The sequence below is a fragment of the Sus scrofa genome, chromosome 5 (assembly GCF_054392235.1).
Source record: "Sus scrofa isolate SSC_HxYL_T2T_F1_AM1 chromosome 5, Sscrofa_HxYL_maternal_Yorkshire_Landrace_v2.0, whole genome shotgun sequence".
NCBI lineage: Eukaryota > Metazoa > Chordata > Mammalia > Artiodactyla > Suidae > Sus > Sus scrofa.
The window spans coordinates 63,152,492-63,178,483 of record NC_139387.1 but is presented as its reverse complement, the minus strand read 5'-3'; the positions used below and the strand labels follow the sequence as shown (position 1 = coordinate 63,178,483).

The 25,992-nt window shown below is 37.0% G+C and overlaps 1 protein-coding gene across 2 annotated transcripts in view; it reads right to left on the bottom strand.

Moving 5' to 3' along the window:
- SLC15A5 (solute carrier family 15 member 5) overlaps window positions 1–24,995 on the bottom strand; it is an 83,260-nt gene extending 58,265 nt beyond the window's left edge. For both annotated transcript variants that reach the window (XM_021092295.2, XM_084956680.1), the window contains exons 1-3: window positions 24,635–24,995; window positions 22,934–23,156; window positions 11,871–12,040 (exon numbers count right to left, since the gene is read on the bottom strand). In XM_021092295.2, the coding sequence (XP_020947954.2) occupies window positions 11,871–12,040; window positions 22,934–23,156; window positions 24,635–24,995 (754 nt within the window). The remainder of the gene's footprint in view (window positions 1–11,870; window positions 12,041–22,933; window positions 23,157–24,634) is intronic.
- Window positions 24,996–25,992: the final 997 nt, after the last annotated feature.

Genomic DNA, 25,992 nt, shown 5'->3' with positions numbered 1-25,992 from the left:
TGATGTAAAAAATGAAAAAGGTAAGATCAATGGAAACATATTAAACAGGGAAGAAAAGTAAAGATTTCAGAATCTCTCAGAAGCCTCTAACTTTAATTCATTAATGAATAAGACAACCTGAACTTTCTTTTACAGCCTCATCACAAAGAGCTGATACTATTTTTTAATATAAATTGCCACATAAATAATCCTCACTTTGTCAGGTAGAAGGTGGTTTCCTTTTTTTGACATGGAGTTGAAATATATTCTCTGCTTTGACTTTATCCTTGAAGTTCAGACATAAAGTTAAACTTCGAACTCTTTAAATGACTTTATATATGTTGATATTAGATCAGTGGGCTTTTGACTTTTCCAGTAATTTTCTCTGGGTTGATATGGCTGATGCTTTAGTATCAGAAACATTTTATTGCTTTAGATGTTTGCAGTCACTTACTGCTAGTGATTTGTAATCCCATTGTTGCTTCTTTTATAATCTTTCAGAGTCCACCTTTTCTTTGACTCCATTAGGACTGATACAATGACAGATAACAGACTCTGCCATCATGACTATTACAATTTTTTTTTTTTTTTGTCTTTTTGCGATTTCTTGGGCCGCTCCTGTGGCATGTGGAGGTTCCAAGGCTAGGGGTTGAATCGGAGCTATAGCCACCGGCCTACACCAGAGCCGGGATCCAAGCCACATCTGCAACCTACACCACAGCTCACGGCAACGCCAGATCCTTAACCCACTTAGCAAGGCCAGGGATTGAACCCACAACTTCGTGGTTCCTAGTCGGATTCATTAACCACTGAGCCACAACGGGAACTCCGAATGTTACAATTTTTCATTGCACTTCTGTGACCAGACAAACCCTTCCACAAATTATGTAGATACCAAACCGCAGTTGCAGGATAAATAGCAAAATAAACATGAACATGTTTGAGTTTCTCCAAAGAAGGCTGCTATAGAAACTCAAAGTATATAGTCAATCATCATTTCGATTATGTTCATTTCTAACTGTAAAATTCTAGATGAAATGCATTTTAAAAAAATGTATGGAGTTCCCATTGTGGCTAGGTGGTAACAAACCTGACTAGTGTCCATGAGGATGCGGGTTTGATCTCTGGCTTCGCTCAGTGGGTTAGGTATCTGGTATTGTCATGAGCTGTGGTGTAGGTCACAAATGCAGATGTGGCTAGGATCCTGCATTGCTGTGGCTGTGGCATAGGCCGGCAGCTGCAGCTCCAAGTCAACCCCTGACCTGCGAACTTCCTTATGCTGCAGGTGTGGCCCTAAAAAGCAAAAATAAATAAATAATTTAAAAAATTAAAAAATGTATAGTTGATTTACAATTCTATGTTAACTTCTGCTCTATAGCAATGTGATTCAGTTATACATACATATATATATATACATTATTTTTCATGTTCTTTTCCCTTATGGTTTATCACAGGATATTGAATATAATTTCCTGTGATATACAGTAGGACCTTGTTGTTTATCCATTCTATATATAATAATTTGTATCTGCTAATCCCACATTCCCAATCCATTCTTCCCCCAACCCCACTCCCCCCGCCAACTTCCCCCTTAGTAAACCACAAGTCTGTTCTCTATGTCTATGGGTCTGTTTCTGTTTTGTAGATAAGTTCATTTGTGTCATATTTTAGATTCTGAATGTAAGTGATATCATATAGTGTTTGTCTTTCTCTTTCTGGCTTCCTTCACTTTAGTATGATAATCCCTAGGTCTGTCCATGCTGCTTAGATGAAATGCATTCTAACCAAGTTCATTGAAATGCCACAGACGACTGGTTTTTATATTTAAATAAAGAATATTTATTAATAATTCTTCTTTATGGTTATAGAGTGATTATATTGATTTGATCTGGTCTTTTCTTTGAGAGTTGTAATAGACCTATTATGTCAGTCTTTGATTAATAGGGGAAGCTGGGGCCCTGGTAATTGAATATGGAGCCTTTCACCTCTAAGTCACTGAATCAAATCCAGCCCAAATTGGTAGTGACCAAGAATGATTTCGGCAGAGGCTCTTTGGTGGCCTCTGTAAAGTGTATTGAGGTCAAGTGGAAGTATGTCAGGATAACTGCTGACAGGAGGTGGGCTCCTATCTACACACTATTGCCTCTTCTTAGTCACTTTAGCCAGACATAGATGAATGCCCCCCCGAAACTGGGAATGCTGAGGGATAGACGAACCTGTTAATGACCAAGGTTTGTGTCTCTTAACAAAGAAGATACTGGAACATCTCTTTTTATTGCAGGAAGAGGGGCTCTATTATGAGACTTTTCTAGCTATTTCAATTAGTTTACTTAAGGTTTTAGTAGGATGAGAATGGAGAATGTCTTGACGAACAGTCTTGAGACTGAATTTGAACAGGTCTGGGCTAGGAGGCTTAACTTCCTGACATTTCCTTATGATCTTTTCTCTGTTGCTCATCAACCTGTTCTCTACTCAACTCTTACAGAATAGTACTATGTAGATACAAGGGTTATTGCTGGCATTGATCCAACATACTCTGTACTTTCAAATAAGCTGTATTATTAAATGATAATTATTTGCAGGATGAAAAGCTGTTTCCAGAGATATTCTCCCCAATTTCTTCCCTATGTTTTAAATTCATGGACTTTATTTATTATAATTATATAGTGTTGCTATAATATATAGTTATATATATTAAGTTATATTTAATATTTTAAACTCTTTTGTTTAAACAAATCACTATTTATTGATGGTTAATTTGAATCTACTCTTATGCATGATAAATTGAAACCTCAGAGTCTTATTACATAGTTAAATATCACTATTATTACTTCTAAAGAAATGTAGTTTAGATTAGTGCTTCCGAAACTAGCTGTGTTAAAAGATGTTTGTTTGTTTTAAATTCTCAACTCTCATGGTCAATACATTTGTGAAATGAAATAGCAATGAAATACCTAAAGAATAACATAAAAAACTGACATACAAAATGTAAGTCCTGATAGTTTGATTATTAGATTCAACAGACATAAGATGTAACTTTCCATTATATTTCTGCATGTTTTATCCCAATGTCTTTATTAACTTTGTTGCAAACCAGTAACAAATAGTTCACCATCAGCCCTGCTCCATTGACCAGGTTTTGTATAGCACTGGCTTCAACTGAATACACACTTTGAAAAAATGAATTTATTTAAACACATACAATTGTTTCTGATATGGTGACATGAAGCAACAGAAACAAAAAGGTTAAGAACAAGAAATAATCTTGTTCTTAATCCTTTTGTTAAGTGATCACAGAGAATCATTCTGTGAGATCTAAAATTTTAGCTAGCACCAAAAGTGTGCATAATTGATGCCAAATAAACATGAATGCAATCATTCATTCATTTAACATATTTATTAAGTGGCAGGGACTTTTCTAGGCCTTGAGACTATAGCAATGAGCAAGATCTACAGATTTCTGCATTTTCCTTCCTGTGGGGAAGACAGGGAACAAGCAGGGAAATATTGTGCAAGTTCAATGATGGAAACAAAATTGTGATAAGTTGTAGAGGAGTGTGTAGAGGACACCTCAGGAGTTGAAATTTGAACTGAGAATTAAATAGACCAGAAACAGGCAAAAGGACCTGGAGGAGGCACATACCAGGCATGTCATAAGGTAAGAACTGAGCTAGGAGAGGCACAGGAACTGTAAATGCCAATGAAGCAGTAGCTCAGTTAAAAGATTAGAGAGAGATGAGGTCAGACTTTACAGGTAAAAGTAAGGAACTTGGAGTTTATCCTCTGTATTATGGGGAAACTATTAAGAAGTTTTATGCAGAGTAGAGCTATGATATGATGTATATTTTTAAAGAGTTACTCCAGAACTCTGGTAGTTGTGTGGATTTTAGGGAACAAGAGAAGAAGCTGGAAGACAGGGAAGAGGTAGTAGTGACTTGGACATAGAAGCAGCTAGAAGAGAAGTGAACAGAAAAGAATGTGTTATTGAACAAGAAATAGGATTTTCTGATGTGGGGAAATGTTGAAGAAATGGGAAGATCTGAGGATGCTACTTTAAGACCACTGGGTGTTGGCGACTTACATGATGGTGGAGAAGACAAGAATGGAATCTGTTCACAGTTGGATGAATCAAGAGTTGAGTTTTGATCAGATTAAATTTGGGATGACTGATAGATAACCAAGTCGAAATGTTGAATAGGAAGATGGATGTATGGATTTCAAGGTGAGGAGAGAAGTCAAATGAAATTGAGTGTTTGGTGTATAGTTGGCATTAAAAATGTAGGACTAGAGGTTCCTTAAGGAAAGAGGGTGAGGCATGAGGAACAGAGTCCTTGGAATAAATAAATCCTAGAGCTCTTCATCAGTTAGGACACTGTAGAAAGAGAAGACGTAGCCGATGAGAAAGAGGGGACGATGTCCTAGATGATTGTAAGTCAGAAGGAAGGGGAAGTAATAAACCTAAGTTGATCAGCTGGACAGAGAGGGAGCCAGTAAGTTAGAGTAAGAAAAGGAGTTCTACAGTAATCCATCAACCCAAGGGGGCGGCTGCTGTCGCGTTAAACAGCAGTTATCACTGAGCGTCAGGAGGGATGTCCTGTTGAAAACATCTACATCTAAACATCACATTGTCTTCCTGGATTAACCTATTAGACTTAATAGAAAACTCATGCCTTCTGTACAAATAATTTCGTGTCTTGTAGACTCAGCCTTTAAAAAAATCCATTGTCATTATAATCTTCAAATTGCTTTTCTGCACCAGGAGCAGAAACGGGAAGTTGAAAAAAAAAAAAAAAAAAACCTGGAATGAAAATGCAACTGAAACTTCAAGCTCCAGTTTAAATGTGCACGGCAAACACACCAGGCGTGCACATTTTAAAATAAAACAGATGAGCTATTTTAAATGCTTTATTGCAAAACTTGAAGATTGTAGCCATTACTATTGAAAAAAATTTTAGAAAGCAATTTTTCTATTCTTTGTACCTTGACGTCCTTGGCTCTGATGTTCTGCTCCTCTGACCTTGATCTAATCATGAATATCTATGCTACTTAATTATAATAATAAAAAAAAGCCTACATTGCACTCTAGATGGTAGATGCACATTTTTTTTCTTCTTTGGTCACCTGCCAGTTCTCAAAATTATAGCAGTGGGAAGAAATGCAAATGAAGGCCGTGCTTGACAGCTAAACATAATGGAATGCATGGTCCACATTTGAAAAGTTACCTTAAAATAAAAGGTAGCATATAAAAATCATTTCTTTAAGGTCACCTATGGCTTTGAATTACAGCTTTGAAGAATTTCCAATTTAGTCATCAGAGAGGAAGAAGCCAAAATAAGGATTATATACTTTGCTAGAGGGAAGACAAGAGTTTTACTTCATCATAGTTGAGTGATCCTGTAACTTGGAAATAGAAAACAAAACAAAACAAAAACTCCAAAGTATTCATTTTGTAGAATGTTGTGTAAAGTAATCCACTGATGAACATTTTCTATTATAATTTTACCTGTGGCTAATGCAAATTTTTTTCTTGTAAATGTCCAAAGAAAGCTTACCTTATCACATGTTAAAATATGTAACATATGGACAATAAGCTGGCAGTAAACTGAGTTGATCAGATAGATCTGTATATTGAAGAACTGTAATTCTTTATTCAGACGAATGTATTTTCAAATAGGTGATTAGGAAGTAAATTAGGTTGCATGCTGCATAGTTATTTAGAAAATTTGAATCTAAAAACTACATATGTATACATATCCATACACATACATATTCACAAAAAAACCCAGAATTATTTGATAGTTGCACACTCCAGCAAACGCCAAAGTGGGTATTCTGATAAAAGTTTATATTTTACATGTTCTTCTTTTTGCTGTTTGGGGCTGACAGAGAGGATCTCTCAGACATCTTTTTACATAATGAACCCATTCTGCAGACTCTCAGGAAGGTGTGTACTGCCCAGCTGTGATCCACAGAACACAGAGCTCTGAGAAACTGGGGCAGAGGTTTCTGGGGTGATGTTTTCCCTGTTTCCCTGTCCCAGTAATAAAGTGAGTGGTGTAATAAAATTAGCTCTAGCCTGAGAAAAGTAAGGCCTGGATTCTGGTTCCACTTCAGTGGTTGCCTGTGATACCTTGGGCAAGTCATTTCATTCAAGTATGTCTCATCTTCTGTACTCAGTTTACCAATAACAAACACTGGTTGAGCATTTACCATATTCCAAGTATATATATGACACAGGAATTTCTAATTGTATTCAGAAATGGATCGTTTCAACGCAGTGTGGTGGGTGAAATGGTAGAGGTAGCTCGGGTGGTATTGGAACAGAGGCAAATCACGTGGATTCATAGTGCCCTTCCTGCCTTCCTCACCAGTATGTGGTGAAATGAAGTAACATTGGTGAATGCCCTTAATTTTTAAAATATAACTTATTGCATTGCTATTGGTGGTAGTTGTATAGATCAGTGCTAGAAATGGTGGTAGCAAAGGACTACTAAAAGTGAAATATATGAGAAATTAAGGTCAGAGTTACACCAAATAAGATGAATATAAGCAGACTGACTAACCAAAGGAACAGAAGAGAAACTCCAGAAATGCAAGTGGCAGTCTACCAGGAAGTTGACATCTCAGATTAGTGGGGAAAATACAGACTTTTTAATAAGTGACTTCCAATAATGTGATAGTCATATGGAAAAAAAGATAAAATTCAGTTCACTCTTAAAAACACTGTCTAATGTAATTTCTAAATGTGAAAGAGATGTTACAGTTAATACATATGAGTACCAAAAGAAAATATCAATGCATTCCTTTATCATCTGAGAGTGAGGAAAACTTTTTCACCATGATTCAAAATCTAGAAGCAGTAAAGGAGATTGATAACTTTGATTATAACCATAAACTACACAAGACAAACAAACTTAAGTCTCGTGCATGGATAATAACACAAGAAGCAAAATTAAAAGATATATGACAAACTAGGAACAATATTTGCAATTTTTATCATAGACAAAGTGTTAATATCTTCCATATATAGAAATATAAAAATTGAAAAAAACTGGAGAGACTCTAGGGAAATAGGTGTTGTTATGCATTTTTGGTGGAGATACAACATATAGTACAAGCACTGTAGAAGGGAATTTGGCAATATATAGCAAAATTATTTACAGATTTACTTGCTGATTTAGTAATCCAACTTTTAGGAATCTAAAGCTCTGCTGGGGTAAAATACAAAGAGGGGTAGGTACCAAGCTGTTCATTAGAAACCATTTAACATGACAAAAATAAAGAAACAAGACAAATCTCCATCAATATAAGATGGTAAAATAAACAGTGGTTACCACACAGTGGAGTACTATGAACCTATAAAAAGAATGAGGAATTTGTTTTTTTTTTTTTTTTTTGTCTTTTTGCTATTTCTTTGGGCCGCTCCCGCGGCATATGGAGGTTCCCAGGCTAGGGGTCGAATCGGAGCTGCAGCCACCGGCCTACGCCAGAGCCACAGCAACGCGGGATCCGAGCCGCGTCTGCAACCTACACCACAGCTCACGGCAACGCCGGATCATTAACCCACTGAGCAAGGGCAGGGACCGAACCCGCAACCTCATGGTTCCTAGTCGGATTCGTTAACCACTGCGCCACAACGGAACTCCTGAATGAGGAATATTTTATGTACGGTTATGAAGCACTCCCTACATTATATTAAATGAAAAAAACAAGTGAGAAAAATGTGAATAATATAATACTGTTTATATGAGAAGTGGGAAAATACGTACATATACCCAGAGATACATATACATATATAAAATTTTAATATTTTCTTTTATTTAAAAATTGAAAGATAATTCTTTAAAAATATGTAAATGGACACCTAAAGGAAAAGAGGGGATAAAGAAATATAACTAGGCTTTGTACATGAATTTTAGATACATGAAGCTATTTATGATTTAAAATTAAGTTTTAAAAATGCCTCAAATTATTTGAAGTTTTTATATTTTAAAAGTCCCTCAGGATTTTTAAAGAATGAATGAAATAGATGAAGAAAATTAAGAGACAGAAACTTCCAGTTGCAAAATATATGAGTCACAGGGATGAACTGTACAGTATGAAAAATAGTCAATAATAATATCTTTGCATGATGACAGGTGGTCAAAAAGTATAAACTGGTTAGAAGATAAGTACTAGGGATGTAATATACAATAATTTATTGTGGAGTTCCCGTCATGGCGCAGTGGTTAACAAATCCGACTAGGAACCATGAGGTTGCGGGTTCAGTCCCTGCCCTTGCTCAGTGGGTTAACGATCCGGCGTTGCCGTGAGCTGTGGTGTAGGTTACAGACGCGGCTCGGATCCCGTGTTGCTGTGGCTCTGGCGTAGGCCAGAGGCTGCAGCTCCGATTAGACCCCTAGCCTGGGAACCTCCATATGCCGCGGGAGCAGTCCAAAGAAATAGCAAAAAGACAATTAAAAAAAATTATTGTATATATTATTGTATAATACACGATAATTTATTATATATGTGTTATGTTGATTAATATAATCAACACAACTGTATGTTATATATGAAAGTTGTTAAGAAAGCAAATCCTAAGAGATTACAAGTAAAAAAGTCTTTATCTTTTTCTTTTATTTAAATCTATATAACATGATGGATGGTCACTAAACTCATGGCAAACATTTCACAATGTGTGTAAGTGAAATCATCATATTGTACAACTTATATAGTGCTGTATGCCGATGATATCTCACTAAAAATTGAAGAAGCAAAAAAAAATCTCATTTATGCAGATATGTAACTGCAAAGTCCAAAAAACTATGCCCATCAGGTAAAGCTTCACACTGTAATTCAATAATGTCTACAAAGATCTATCAGTCTTTTAAAGATATTGGAAGTATTGTTATTGTGACATAAGGGGAATAAGTGATAGATGTTAAACAGTATATGTTTATGACAAGGTCATATGAGCTATTTACCAATTTTCACATCTAGCTTTGAGTGGTTTAGACTGAGTATAATATATAGAAATACTTTGGATAGGAGACTTGCAGATTCAGAGCTGCAAAGATTCTGTGCTTCCTCCCATTTACTAGGAATGATCTGGGTCCAGATTTTAGTAACTGTTGTCTAATTCTTTATATGCAAAAAGTGAATTTTAACACCATTTCCTATTGTTGACACGTTATTAAATGAGATATTGGATATAAATTTCTTTTTATGTCCACACCTGAGGGATATGGAAGTTCCTGGGGTAGGGGTCAAATCAGAGCTGCAGCTGTGGCCTACACCACAGCCAGGACAACACCAGATCCCAGCTGCATCTGTGACCTACACCACAGCTTGCAGCAATACCAGATCCTTAACTCATTGAGCAAGGTCAGGGATTGAACCTACATCCTCACAGAGACAATGTCCGGTCCTTAACCCACTGAGCCACAATGGAACTCCTTGGATGTAAAGTTCTTAACACAAAATATGAATTATATTACACTTGCTCAACACCTAAAAAAAACACTCAAAAATGGAACAAATGCACTTAATTTTTTATAAAGTTAGTGGCATAACCAGGCAGAGAGGAACTATACCAAGTGACTTTAAAACGTAATCATCTTACTGTACATTCCTAGGGAATATAACATAAAGAAAAACAAACTGAAAGAAAACTCTCGAGGAGTTCCTGTGTGGCTCAGCAGGTTAAGGACCCAACATTGTCTCTGTGAGGATGCAGGTTCAATCCCTGGCCTCACTGAGTGGGTTAAGGATTCAGGGTTGCTGGAAGCTGCAGCAGAGGTCACAGATGTGGCTTGGATCCGGTGTTGTCATGGCTGTGGCACAGGCTTCAGCTGCAGCCCCAATCCAACCCCTAGCCTGAGAACTTCTTTGTGTGGCCATGTAAAAAAGAAGGAAAGAAATGAAAATAAACAAAAGGAAAAGAAAGGAAAGGAAAGGAAAAGAAAAAAGAGGGTGAAAGGGAGGGAGGAAGAAAAGGAAGGAAAGAAGGAACTTGAAACTGTCAACAATCATTGTGAACTGGGATTTTTTTCATGGAAAGAAGTAGAAAAAAGACTTGAGTTTAATCAGGGTTAAGTAAAAATCCTGTAGTACTGGTTTTGATTAGGGCATTCGTATAATCCAAAATATATGTTATCTTAGAAAGAAAAAAAAAAAAGACATTCTCTAGCTTTGCTCACTGAAAAGACCTAGAAACTGTGATAGACTTAAGTAGCAATAAACACCCCCATTGCCAAGACTGTAGTCTCTAAATACCATTATACAAGAAAAGGAAACACAATTCTGAAGGAAAGAGATGATTTAAAGTTCTAGGAAGAAAATGATGACCATAGTCTATCTTGTCATAGCAGAAAGCAAGGAAGCATTCAAAGACAACACAGCCTTGTCTGAAGGATTCAGACACCAACATGAGGAGGACCTCACTGCCCAAATATGGAACAATTCGAGCATCAATAATTGCAGTGGGTTAAAACATATTGAAATTTTATGTCCACTAATTAATAATAGCATAGAAAAACAACTAATAGGTTATCTTGAAAACATGGAAGCTCAACTCATTAATTTGAAAATCTAAAAATAGAAAGAATTAGATATTTATCTTTTCTTTTTCTTTTTTTTTTTTTTTTTTTTTTTTTTGTCTTTTTGCTATTTCTTTGGGCCGCTCCCGCGGCATGTGGAGGTTCCCAGGCTAGCGGTTGAATCGGAGCTGTAGCCACCGGCCTATGCCAGAGCCACAGCAACGCGGGATCTGAACCGCATCTGTAACCTACACCACAGCTCACGGCAACGCCGGATCATTAACCCACTGAGCAAGGGCAGGGACCGAACCCACAACCTAGTCAGATTCGTTAACCACTGCGCCACGACGGGAACTCCTATTTATCTTTTCTTATACAACCCATACCTTCATTTTTCTTACACAAAATTAAATGGTTGTTGAGATAGTTCTCTTTATAGAATTATTTCAGCTAATAGAAGAAGAAATTATAGACTATAACTAACTTGCAACCCCCAATGGGGTTTTGGATTTAGGCAAAAGTCATCAATTGGTGCTGACTCTGAGAAAGTGGATAATCAGACATTATGCTTCTTAATTGAAATATGTAACACCATGTATGATTGTTGACCCCCCAAAATCTGAACCTGATCAAAGACCTATGACTATCAGACAATTTAGGGGAATTAAAGAGGAGAAAAACTTGCTAGATAACATCACGTGGATGTAATCAGCAAAATTCACATTATGGGAAATGCTCTGCAAAATGTTCAGATTTCTTTTAAAAAACTTAAAATAGACAGAGATGAAGGGGGACTATATATGGTTTAAGGGACATATCTGGCATTTGGGATATGTGGGCCTTTTTTGGATTTGATGTGAATAAATTATAAAGCAAAACAAAAGAAATTTAAAAAATAGAAACAGAGAGATTAGTAACCAGATACATGATTGTGTTGAGAAATTCTCTCTGTGTTAATTACATTGTGTATATTTTTTAAAGCACTTAACACATATATAACTTATTTATACACACACACACATACCCACACACACAGGACATGCTATAATATTTAGTTTAGCTTCAGAATTACCAGCTAGGATGGGAAGAAAGTGAGATGAGCTGAGAATGGCTGAGGCTGAGAGCTAGATAGATGGGATTTTTTTTCTACTTTTATGTTTAAAATATTCCATTATTAAGACTTTTTAAACTAGGGAAAAATAAAAGAAGATGGAGATTATTGATATTCTTGCAGACTGTTGGTCTCAAGTGTAATAACTGGCCGTATCTACACATTCTATGAGTTGAAAGAAAAGGGAATCAAAGAGGAAGGAGACGTGTCAAGAAACCCATAAAAAACAAAAAAGTTAACAGAAAGTGTGATTTACTTACATTTTTCTGGCTTATAAATCAAGTTATAGTGTATCATATGAAGACTTATCAAAGCCATAAGTGTAGACATAAAAGGAGCAAGTAAAACCAGGGTCCAGGCCCCTGTGTGCTGGATGTAAGATATTCCCAGAAAGACAATAGTTGCATTTAGATTCATGATCCAGTAAAACCTGGGGTACAAGACAAAAATTACCATTGAGTTACTTCAGATAACAATTGCTAATTTTAATACTTTTAATAAATATAAGCTATAAAGCAGTAGCATGTTAGCTGAACTAGATTTTGCAAATTTGTGTGTGTGTGTGTATGTGTGTGTGCTTTTTAGGTCCACACCCACGACGTATGGAGGCTCCCAGGTTAGGGGTCAAATCAGAGCTACAGCTGCTGGCCTACACCACAGCCACAGCAACACAGGATCTGAGCTGTGTTTGCAATTACACCACAGCTCAACGCCAGATCCTTAACCCACTGAGAGAGGCCAGGGATCGAACCCTCAACCTCATGGTTCCTAGTCTGAACTGTTTCTGCTGCGCCACAACAGAAACTCCCAATTTTGCAAATATTTATTAGCTTTCTTTTTTGAATTTTATTTATTTGATGTGTATGCAATTTTAAAGGTTACTTTCCATTTACAGTTATTACAGAATATTGGCTGTATTCCCTGTATTGTACCCTACATCCTTGACCCTATTTTACACACAATAATACATTCCACACCCCCATCCTTTATTGCCCCTCCCCTCTGGTAACTGCTAGTTTGTACCCTGTATCTGAGGTTTTTGTTATATGCACCAGTCTGTTGTATTTTTTAGATTCCACATATAAGTAATGTCATTGAGTATTTGTATTTTTTTGTCTGACTCACTTCATTTAGCATAATACCCTCAAGTCCATCCATATTGCTGCAAATGGCAAAATTTAATTCTTTTTTATGGCTGAGTAAGTATACCATTGTATACTACTTTATACCATTGTATATCTTCTTTAGCCTTCCTGACTTCCTCTTTCTCTCTTTCTTTCTCTTTTTTCCTTCCTTCCTTCCTTCCTTCCTTTTCTTTCTTTTCTTTCTTTTCGTTCTTTTCTTTTCTTTTCTTTCTTTCTTTCTTTCTTTCTTTCTTTCTTTCTTTCTTTCTTTCTTTCTTTCTTTCTTTCTTTCTTTCTTTCCTTCCTTCCTTCCTTCCTTCCTTCCTTCCTTCTTTCTTTCTCCTTCCTTCCTTCCTTCCTTCCTTTCTTCCTTCCTTCCTCCTTTCTTTCCTTCCTTCCTCTTTCTCTCTCTCTCTTTCTTCCTCTAAGTGAAGGAAGAAGCAGAGTCAACAGGTAAGACTGGCTACAGGAAGAGGATAGTGAAGGTTTGAGAAAAAAGGAAATGGTTAGAAATAGTCATATAAAAGAGGAGGAGAGAGAATGACTACATACTGTACACTTGAAGGTTGATAGTAAGGGTTCATTTGATGTTGGCCATGAATTTAGTGTGATGGCATGATTTTGCCACTTTTTTTGGCTCTGTGTGTACAGTAATATAATGGATGAAGAGTTGAATTTTGCATTCACATGCTCTACCACTGAGCTATACTCCCTGGAGAGATTAATTTTAACCAGGATTGTTTCCTTCCTCCCTGAGGAGAGTACTGCAAACCGAGGGGAGGGGGAGGGAGGAGTTGTGGATGCAGAATTAGATTATTAACTGAAGACCAGCCTCTTGACCTCACTTCATTCCACTTGCTGATTCATGGTGGGAGCTTGGCTCTTGCTGTGCTTAGCTCACCTTATCCAGGAGGGTGCATTGGTGCATGACCTGCTTCTTCTGGGCAGTGAGTGGAAGACCAGTTCTTCAAGTGATCCCATCAACACACCACTCCAGACAGGGAAGCAGAGTGTCCCTGATTGCTTTTGCTCAAGTGTGTGTGCTTATGCATGTGTATGTGTACCTGTGTGTGAGTGTGTAAAATATTGGATTCCTCTTTCCTACTGAAACTATGGAGTCAGAGGAGGGAGTTGGGGCAGTTTTTCCACAGTGTTTGCCTGAAGTAGAGCATGTATTATCAAAAAGATATTATTTTATGTTAGGCTACCCTTTTCCTGGTACTTTGCCTAAGGAGGAGCAGACTTTTCCTGGAGCTTCCCTCTCCCCCATACCTGTTGGCATTCCAGGGTTCTCCACTGCCCCCACTGGTGGCAAAAAACCCCTCCCAAAAACTCATTGCTCTCCTTTCTCATGTTCTAAGACCTCTAGCTAGAGTCTGTCTTCTTCCTACCTTTCCGAATCTCCTGTATTTATTTATTGTGTTGTGTCCAGGGTTTTTCAGAGGCAAAAAGGGGGATCTGTAAAAAGGGTTGGGCCTACTGTCTTGGACTATCCTGGACTCCCTCTATGATTTTACAACTGGGTAGTTTATCTTCCTATTACTGATTTGTAAGAGTTCTTTATATATTCTGGCTGCATGTATTTTGTCAGATATATGTTCTAAAATGTTTTCTTACAATCTGTGGCTTGCCTTTCATTTTCTTAGTGAATTTTTTTGATGAACAAAAGTTTCTAATTTTAATAAATTTCAATTCATTTTTTAAAATTGGTTCATGCTTTTTGTGTCCTATGTAAAGAATACTTTTTAAATGTATGTCACAAGTATTTTCACCCTTTTTAAAAAAGTAGTTTTATGGTTTTAGACCTATGTAAGGTTAATCATTCACTTAGAATTAATTTTTTAGTAAGGTGTCATGGGTAATTTTTTTTTCTCAATGATATCCTGTTACTCTAGCACAGTATATTGAAAATATCTTTTCTCCATTGAATTTTTTGGCATCTTTGTTGAAAATCAATTGACCTTATAAATGTGGTGTTTTTATTCTGATTCTTGATTCTGTCCTACTAAGCTATCCTTATGCCAATAACATAATATCTTTATTACTGTTGTTTTTCCCCTTGTGTTTTAAACAGTTTTATTGAGATAGACATGAGATATAATAAACTGCCTGTGCTTAAAATGTACAGTTGGTAAGTTTTGATATGTATGTACCCATGAAATGATCACCCCATCCAAGATCATGAAAGTTAAACTCTCAATAATTGACCTAGAAAAGTAATCAAATGTCAAACATGGCCATGCTGAGCAAGTTGATTGACTGTAATCCATTAATAGCAATTTATTTATCACAGTATCAGAGTGCAGGGAAGGTACAAAGATAGGATTTTCTAGGGCAACTGGATAGAGTGCCTAGGCTCAGCCTCGGGTCATTCTTTTATGCTATTGCAAGCTGCACACTTGAGTTGTGGCTGTAGCAACTAAAGGAAGCTGAAGCTGCAAGCAATTTTATAGTCCTTTCAATCTTTAAGAAACCTTCCTTTTTTTTTTTTTTTTTTCAAATGCTAAATAATGCTGAGAAAATCCAAGAGGACACCATGTGAGTCTTCAGTGTACCATGGGGGGATGTAAACTGAATTGCTCCAAAGAGGGTCAAGGAAAATTACAATTCTTCGAAGACTTACAGCTTGTGAAATACAGTTAGAAACCAAAGAATTATAGTGCTGAATATATCTGTATAGGAAGAGATTTCACATAAGTACTAAATGTATTTTAACAAATGCCACCCAACCTATTTGATTGTGTAATTTTCTGAAAGAATTACCTAGTACAATCATGTTTTATATATGTCTTTGCTGATCCCTGGACAGGACAAGCCATAGATAATTAGGGGTGAAATTGTATATGCATCAACTGTAAAAAAAAGAAAAGAGAAAGAAAGAAATAAAAGAAATAAAAATCCATAGTCTTCAAACTCACCATTAAGACTCCTTTCATCTCATAGCTCACCAGCAAATTGAATATATAAAGCACCTCTCACACAGAAAGTCAGAGAGCAAAGCACTAAAGCAAAACAAATACCAGTGATTAAGGAAAATTGAAAGTAGCAGTAAAAATATGTTTCTTTAGTCTACTTTTAAACACAGACCGGGAACTGCAAATAACTGGGAATATATATAAGTGGTAATTTTTTTTGTCTTCATGATTCTATGGTGTTGAATACAAATAAGGGAGGAAAAAAACCCTGTTGCTGCAAAATTCAGCAATCCTTTTGAGATTATTTATTTTAAACATTCACCTTAATTTATTTTTTAAAGTCATTCAAATATTTTGTGATTTCTTAGACTGGCCAGTTTTGACATGCTTCAGACATATTTGGTTTTATTTTTTATCTTTTTAGGGCGGCACCTGTGGCATATGGAAGTCCCCACGCTCGGGGTCGAATCAGAGCTTCAGCTGCCAGCCTATGCCACAGCCATAGCAATGGGGGATCTGAGCTGTGTGTGGACCTACACCATAGCTCATGGCAACATTGGATCCTTAACCCACTGAGTAGGTTCAGGGATTGAACCCATGTCCTCATGTATACTTGTTGGGTTCATTACTGCTGAGCCACAGTGGGAACTCCCAGACTTATTCTAAGAGATTATAAGAGAAAAATTTGAAATTGTCTTTCCAGCCTACTTGAGAAGGTACTGAAGTGGGAAGGAAAACTCAGGTCTTCATAACCTTACTGGACAACCTAAAGAATTCAGGCAGAATTTTTTATTTTGCCTTGAACAATTTTGGGATAATTCACCATGGGATTTGTGATTCTTCAATTGGCTAAAACTGAGCTATTTAGAAGCGTCAATGAAACACAGGGGTGCTGATGTCATGGTGGATGGCTGTTGTCAGTCAGTGCTTCTTTTAGCGTAACCACTGGCCCACTGAAGTACTTCAGTGAATACTCCAGCTGGCATGAATTTGGAGGAAGACCAAAAGGAAAATTTGCAGTTCCTACTTTTTATCTACAAGTATTTTTCAACAATGCTATTAAAGAAAAGGCAGTTTATGAGTTACCGTCGTGGTCAGTGGTAACAAACCCAACTAGGATCCCTGCCCTTGCTCAGTGGGTTAAATATCTGGTGTTGCCATGAGCTGTGGTGTAGGTTGTAGACACAGCTCAGATCTTGGTTGCTGTGGCGTAGGCCAGCAGCTACAGCTCTGATTTGACCCCTAGCCTGGGAACTTCCAATGATGTGGGGGAGGCCTAAAAAGCAAAAAATAAAAGAAAAAGAAAAGAAAAGGCAGTTTAATAAAGGAAGATCATGGATCTTGGTGAATAGACAGCACTATTAGAGTAAAAGTTTTATTTTTAATTAAGAAATTTTGGGGACTACTTCAGTAGTTCAGTTCTCTTTCTCTTGCTTTCCCTGCCTCTGTCCCTCTTTTATTTGTTTGTTTGTTTATTTATTTATTTATTTATTTATTTATTTTTTATTGTCTTCTGAGGGCTGCACTGGCAGCATGTGGAAGTTCCCAGGCTAGGGGTCGAATTGGAGCCGCAGCTGCCAACCTACACCACAGCCACAGCAATGCTGGATCTGGGCTGCGTCTGTAACCTACACCATAGCTCAAGGCAATGCCAGATCCTTAACCCACGGAGCAAGGCCAAGGATTGAACCTGAGTCCTCACGGATACTTGATGGATTTGTTACTGCTATGCCACCACAGGAACTCCCTCTCTCACTCTTTTAACCTGCTCTCATTCCCTTTCTGTCTTTGTTCCCCTTTCTTCTGTCAACATCCCAATTTTAACTATTGTTTATATTGTTGAAGAGAAAGCCACAGGCTCAGAATGGTGTTACTTGTGTTAAAGCCCATGATTCCAAACCTAGACTTAATTTATGACTTAACTGCAGTTTCGAGCTTCCCCAGAAATGTACTCTTAGTCAACCCATCTGGAAAGTTCTGGGCAGCATCCATGAAGTCATCTGTCATGTGGGCTTTCTCTACCCCTCAGGAGAAGAAGAGACAGTCTTCCTGGTAACCCCCCTGCCACTCCCTTCTCCCCCTCAAAAAGGTATCCTTTGCTTTTCTTGTGCTAACAGTGCTCTGGCCCCACCCTTATTCCTATTTAAAAAAAAACCCTTCCATTTCGTACAGTCCCTCAGAACACCCTTTTAAGTTGCTACTTGAGATGCTGCCCAATTCACGCATCACCTAACGAAGCCAATTAGGCCTTCAAATTTACTCCATTGAACTTTGTTTTTTAACAATGTGCATCATTTTCTTGTTTTCTGAGTTTAAGATCCTTGAACCACTGCACGTTTACTGATGAAAAATAAGTCCCTACTGATGTACCTACCAAGCTTAAAAGCAACCAAGCAGGGCTTAAAAAAAAAAAGCAGGAAACTGCGGGATCAGTAAGGGATGTAAGAAATTTCTATTTTTTTTCCTCAATATGTTTTAGAATACATAGTTATATGTTGGAGAGAAATTCTGTGTTGTATTTTCTGAAAGCATACAATTTTGGCAGAGATAATGAAGGAGATCCTGTTGTTATTAGGGTGAGCGGATAGCATTTGTTAAACTTGGCTAGAACCCATGCAAAGAGAATTTTGGAAGGTCTAGTGATTTTTTTTAAAAGCTATTCCTCAGTATGCAACTCAAGATATTCTGAGTACAAGTATATTTTAGAGATAATATGGGTTTGGTCCCAGAACACCAAGATTAAGTAGGTCATAGGAAGTTTTTGGTTTCTCGGTGCATATAAAAAGTTATGTTTACACCATGCTGTAGTCTATTAAGTATGCAGTAACGTTATGTCTAAAAAAATGTGTGTGCCGTAGTTAAAAAATCCTTTATTGTTAAAAATGCTAACCGTCATCCGAACCTTAGCACATGATAGTAGACACTCAAAGATCACTGATCATAGATCTCCATAATAAATATGATAATAATGAAGTTTGCATATTGTGAGAGTTACCAGAATGCTTCACAGAGACCTGAAGTGAACAAATGCTGTCGGAAAAATGGTGCTGATAGACTTGCTGGATGTGAGGTTGCCATATACCTTCAATTTGTAAATATTATCAAATTTAAAATTTATAAAAAATTTATAAATTTTTAAAATTTAAAGACTTTATTGCTGTGAAGCACAATAAGGCAAATCGTAATAAAATAAGGTGTACCTAGATTAATGAGTATTAACAAGATTATTCCATGAACTGCTTTGATTTTGTTGTCTAAAATATACCTTATAAATTAAGATTTACTATTGCAGAATTATGCAAATTTGTGTTTTGTTTCTATTCTCAAGGATTGGGTAGAATTTCTCAATCAGGGAGATTTCTAAGTATAGTGAAAAATTGTTATGAATTCTCAAAACTTTCTGAAGCATCCTGGTACAAAATAGGTGCCTTCCATCCATGTTTAGTTCTATTTCTTTTCAAGAATATCTTTAGACTATATTTGGAGTCCCCTTTCCTTATGTCTCTGGAACTGTTTTCAGAATTCTGAAGCGCTTGCTAAAAATTCACATTCTCCATCTAGGCTCCCAAGAAATTCTGATCTGGGAACTTGGGGGTGGGGCATGGGAAACATTTTTTTTAACAAAGCCCTCAAGTGATTCTGAAAATCACCCTACACTGCTTGAGAGCAGTGGTTCTCAAACCTGACTAATTAGGCAGCTTAAAAAAAATATATATATATACTAGTCTCTAGTTCCACCTCAGGCCCACAATATCAGAACTTCTGGTAGCAGGGCCCAGGGATCAGTGTTTTTTGAGTCCTTAGGTTGCTTTCATAGACATCTAGGTCTGAGAATCATTGCTCCCAAACAACTCAAGTGAATATTAAAACAGCCTTGGGGGAGTTCCCATTGTGGCTCGGTTGGTTATGAGCCTGACTAGTATCCATGAGGATGAAGGTTCAGTCCCTGGCCCTACTCAGTGGGTTAAGTACCCGGCATTGCCATGAGCTGTGGTGTAGGTCACAGACGTGTTGCTTGACTGTGGAGTAGGCTGGCAGCTGCAGCAGCTCTGATTCAACCCCTAGCCTAGGAACTTCCATATACCATGCAGGTGCAACCCTCAAAAGCAAAAAAGCAATAAAAAAAAAGCCTGGGAAAAAAGACTATGGGATAATAATTTTTTTAACCTCTAGTGTTTTCCTAAGATAAAAAACATTAAATTTATATAAATATTAAAATCAGAACATTTTAGTATGAGATGGATATTATGTGCAGTCAAATTGAGTACCAGATATTCAAAATTTATGGAATGGAATAAGTCAGTGTCTAGACTTTTTAAGATATCTACCAATATACTATTTAGGTCTTTACATCATGTATAATTCACTCTGATAACTGGTTAGCAACAGACTATGATATGCAAATGGGATGCAAATTGTCAGGTGAAGTAAGTAGAGAAATGTGAAAGCAGGATTTAAGGCTAACTTTGGTAGAATTTAAAATTATGGTCATGAACAGACTTAATTATTCACCATTCCTTTTGCTTCCAGAAAAGATTCTGCACAGGTGTATTTACCTACATGATCTCCAGTGGAGTGACTCTTAATTGTACACCTCAGAATGTGGAAAAAATGCTGAAAGAGCCAGGTTCTGATCTGGATAATGGCACAAGGAGATGTTGGCAGATTATTATGCTTCTTGTTTTCAGGGAGTTTAGCTTTATTCTTTCAATGAGGTGCATAGCTGAGGAAGATCCAATACCAGATGGTGATGTTGGCTAGGAGAGGTTTTCTCACCTATATTTGGCAGCTCTACTCTGAAGTGGTGCTTTCAATGCCTAAGACATCCAGTCTCTACTATTTTGCATGCTCATTGGGAAGCTTTAGGTGGTATAGATGCAATGACACCTCTCATTAAAGGTCCTGTAACTATGAACATTTGACATCTGTGCTGAAAACAGAACTGGACTCTCAGCCTTCAAATGGTTCCAGATTCAAGTAGTATGATTTTTTTTTTTTAAAGAAAGTGCTGAAATTCATTATATTAACCAACCTTGTAATTTCTAGGGGCATTTTTGACTTGGAGAAATAGATTATAAATCAATGGGCTGCTCATTTTAAAGATGGCCTTCTCCTAAATGGCTTCCCTCTTTCCCAGAAGTTGCACAATGATTTTAGCTGATGACTTATTCGTCATTTCATAATAGCAGTGAGAGCTATCCTGATTTGAATACCTATAATGTGCTAGGATACTTGGTGTATAAACCACACAATAATCCTCCAAGTTATCCTCATTCTGAGGGTGTGGGATCTGGGGCTTTGAGAGGTGAGGGAACTTGCTGAAGACCGTAAGACTCCCAAGTGACAAAGCTAGGATCCTGCCAGCTGTCTGGCTTCCCAGCAGGCTCTCTGTCCATCTTGCCACCAACCCCTGCAGTATGTACCAGAATAGAATGAACATCCATTTCTATAAACTGCAACAAGCAGGTGTTCATAAAAGTTTTCCTGTAGTTTAGTAATTGAACTGAGAAAAAAATAAAAACATATTCAGCCTTCAAGGAGCTTATTATTTTTATGGTCTTTTATCACATTAAAGAATAACACCCTGGTTCTTTATACACATTTCTCAGTGCTTAACTTTAAAAAGTATTGCATGATTCCTTTTATCAGAGATTTTAATGAAATTAGAAAATAATAAGGAACCAAAGAAATGTGTTCATCCTAAATTTGGCCTGGCTACAGAAATTCATTTTCACTCCATTCCTCATCCCCCTTTCCAGTGTCCTAAAGCACAAACCCGTTGGGTGTCCCCTCCATTTCCCCAAGGAAATATTTCATTCATATAATGTCTCCTTTGTAATCAACACTGAGAAATGTCACTTTGATTAAACACAACGCTGAATGACTAAGACCACAGTACAATAAATTCTCCAGAGCAATCTTTCAGAACAACTGATTGCTCTCTAGTCTTAATCCTCTAGAGTCTTATTTAATCAAAATGATGTTGCTAATTAAGGATTAAAACCTCCGAATAGAATAAAAAAGAAGGATTTTTCTTTCTCCTTTGGGCAGGTCAAGGAGGCAGAATTTGCTATAGGGAAGTAAAGAGTCTCTTCCACCTTTGGTGAAACTGCATTATTCTCTAATGTTTGGACTTAATCCAAAATAGGCCTGAGTGCTTTGCAATATTAATATAATGGGTGGGGGTAGAGAGAAAGAAGAAAAGAAAGAAAGATGGAAGGAAAGAGAAAAAGGAACTCTCTTAGATAGCTACACATATCTAGATAATATTTATTCCAAAGTTTTTTTATTTAATCACTTAATATGAATTTTCTGTAAATATTTTGTCTGATGTTGCCTATGCATTGCTTTTATCGACTGCTAACATTGATGGAAAGACAGCATATTTTAGAAAATGTTGCTAACCCATTTCAAAGAGAAGAGGAAGCAAAAAACAATATATATATGTGTATATATGACATATATATATATATCAGATCTATTTGACATCTAGTGATCAATAATTCTACTAAATGCTGAAATACTCAGCCTCAAGATCAAAATTTCAATTTTTTCTTGGATTTTTTTGATAAAAATTGGTTCCTTCAAAACACATAAAACTGTACAAGAACTCACTGGGAGAGACAAAGATTCATAGATGGTGGTTTGGTTTTCATGGAGTATAAATTCTTTCAAGAGTTGGAGGTAGAGTGGATGTGAAATAGAGGTGCTAGTAGATGTTTTAACAAATTGTAAAATACTTCTTCAAGCATTATCATCTTCTCTCTGAATTTATAATCCCTGCCTTCTAAGTCTATTACCATATAGACATAACTAATCATAATATCTACTGCTTATTGATTACTTCCACTGCTACATTCTTGGCCAGCAATACACATATTATCACTTATGATAAAACCCAAGAAGAGGTATTATTATAACTCTTCAGCAGTGGTCCAACTCACAAAGAACAAGGTCAGGCAATTTTGTGAAGTGGAGTTGAGATTGCCGCCAAGGCCTATTTGGTTCCAAATCCACATTCTATTCATATGAAAAACCACTTCACACATGTTTACCTGATGCTGATAAGCTGTGTGGGTCTATCCTTAACTCATAGGCTCCCATAATTACTGGCTAAATCCTTGTCACTACCCAGGTATTGTCCCACTGTCATCTACCCAGCCCACTCGACGACAAAGGTTAAACTACCACCATCAAAATGGGACCAGAGAGCAAACGATGAGAAACGCCCAAAGGGAGAAGAATGTCATAAACCTGTTTTCCCTCCTAGCCCATGCTACCTACCAGTTAAAAACAGACATTCGATTCTGGGGTCCATACTCCTGAAGACGATAAGCCCCCAGTGGACAGACAATGGCTCTTACTCCTCCTGTGCCAAGGCAGAGGGCCACAAGGGCTACGTGAAACAGCCTGTTCTGCTCCTTTTTTGGTATGTTGTTAATCATATGGTGAGTGCCTATGTAGAAATCCTCCAAGGGAAAAGCAGCCACAGATAACAAAGCAGTTCCTAGAGATAAAGGAAAAAGGGAATAAATATGCATAGACCATTGACTCAACAAACCATATCATAAATAAGGCGTTTCCTCTGAACAGAGCCTCATTATGTGATTGTCTTATTAAAATATTTCATCATGGCAATTCTGGAGGTAATACAATTTTCCTCAATGTAAATATTTCCCTCAATATGTGTTTTTGATGAATCTATAGAGTCCTGGTTTTTTTCCCTTCAAACTTGAGCTATTTTTTCTCTCAAAATGTTTAAGCAAATTGTGTCTATTTTGACAAAATTAAAACAACTCAGAAATACCTGATGTGAGAGACTAAAGATGTTTTTAGTCCCTCTCCTCCCAGAAAACCACTGGTAAGAGTTGTTTGTTCTTAATCAATGGAATGAGAGAAAACTCAATGATCTCAGACACTCAGAAACTTGTTAAATAAAATGTTTTAAGAACATTATTGTAGAGGAGATCATAGCCTCTCTTTTCTTTTTCTATTTCTCTTTTTCCTTTTAAAGCCCTTTTATTTCTCTCATTTCTCATGCAATGCCTTGAAGCCACACACACAGGTGAGGAGCCCGGGGTGGGGGTTGTGAGGTGAGTGTTATAATACAAGTTGGGAGGAGAGGAGTTTTTTAGTAGTTTTCTCCATCACCTAGACCAGCATCCTGAGATTTTCTCTTGTCTCTCTAAGCTATCATTGTGATTGTTCATCCTGTTTATTGAAGCACTTCCCCAATGTGTTCATCATAGTTTCAGTAACTCCTTGTTGTCTAGAAGAGCAACTTGGACTTTCCAGCCTTAATTTCTAGACTGTTCATCAACTTGATCTCTATACCTTATCAAACAAACTTGCTATTTCCCCAACATTGCTTGCAATCACTTCACTCCCAAATTTTTGTAGAGATAACTCTTGTTCACTATGAAAAGAAGCAGAATGTAGTGTTAAACTCACTCACTCATTTTGTTTTTTTAGCATGTAGCCGTAGTTCATAATAGGGACATCATGTTTTCAAATGCAATCTTAATTACTATATGGCAAATGGAAAGCCTGCCTTTTGATGAAAATGTTTCTCAATTAGTCTGCATGAACTTCGAAACACCTTTTTAGCACATTTCACTTTAGCTGTGAAGCAAATGAACTTCATATTTTCACACAGAATTTGTCACAAATTTGGGCTTGCAGTAAGAAGAAGGGAAAGGAGTGTGTTCTATAGAGTAGAGAAGAGAGACATGTGAAGAGATAATTATTATAAAATATAATTAGTGCAATAATAAACATATCAAAGTATCCTATAACACACACACACACACACACATACCAGTGTCCCTCAAAGAATACAGAGACTAAGATAAATTGAAACAACAGTCTTAGCTCATTTATTACACTTTACGCTAAAAGGAAGGTGGGAATAACATAAACCAAATATTCTAACAAAAATACCGTCAAATAAGTTGCAAAGCAATGCAGTCAGAAAAGGGCACTCACCTAGGAAATGCAGAAATAAGCAAATATAGACCAGTTTGTTTCTTCCCAGGCAGATGTCAGCAAGCCATCCTGCAAACACAGGGGTAAGGATTGATGTCCCAATAAAACACAGGTTCAAAATGGCGGCCTGATAATTGTGGTAGCCAAGCTTGACGGTGCAAAAGGGGATCATATTGCAGACAACTTCAAAGAAAGTGAACCTCTCACACAGCTCCACTAGAAGCAAACAGATTCCAAGCTGAATTTTTTTCACAGAGTATGATGAAGAGAAATAACCAATATGGCTTACAGTTTCCTCCTTCTCAATCCTGTGATTTAAAGATACTTTCTCATCGGTGTTTTTAAAGCCTATAACAGACATGACTACCCTCTTTGAATGCTATGTATGCTAGTGGTTTGAACCTGGTGATTTTTGCCCCTGCCCCTCTAATGAAAAAATAAATAAGATCTTTGCTTTGAATTTCACAACTCTGTGCTAAAGTTTCATAAGGTTTTTGCACATTAATGTTGTTCATTTTAATGATCCAGGAGCACAGGAGAGGAGACACGAGTGTTTAAACCATGGTAGTTCAATGTAGCCCAATCTGATTTGTTTGTCTAATTACTTACAGGCTAAATTAGGCTCTTCCTCCAAAATTATATTGATTTACATGAATCTAGTACCATAGGTGTGGAAACTCATCTGCCTCACACTGATAAAGGTTTAAAAACAGAAGCAGAAGAAGCAGTTTTTCAGGAGAATTTGAGCACTAGATCAAGAAATAATTTGAGTCTAATAATTTCTGATACCTTAATTAAACAAGCCAGAACAGTACTAAGAGATAAAGCGTGAAAGGAAATCTGTTTTGAGGGGGCAGGATACCTTATCGTTATTACATTTCTTGTTATTTTTGGTTTGAATTCTGATAAGAAAGCTAATTAGGTAACAAAAGTGCTAGTACATTTAGGTAACAAGCAGAGTTTGCAAGAAAGTAATTTAAGTGTACTAATGAAAGGAGAAAATATTAAACAAAAACCCTCTTCCTTTAAGTTGACCCCTTGCTTGTAGAACAGCCTCTCAGAGGAAATCAGAATCAAAAGGTGCTATTTGACTCATTATTAGTCAGCAACAGGGGTACAGCAACTATCCCATATACATGCTTTGGGGAATATTGAATTTGGAATCACCCTGACCCTCCAGCTGAGTGAATGGATGTTAGCATTCTATTTTGGAAAGCGGGTGAGCACAAATTAAACTTAAAAAGCATCAGTAAAAGAGAACACTTTAACAGTTAGGGCTTTAGCTGCAAGGACATAGGAAGACAAGGGAATGGAATTATTGGGTCAAAGTCATAATCATTCAAAACATAGGGGGTGAG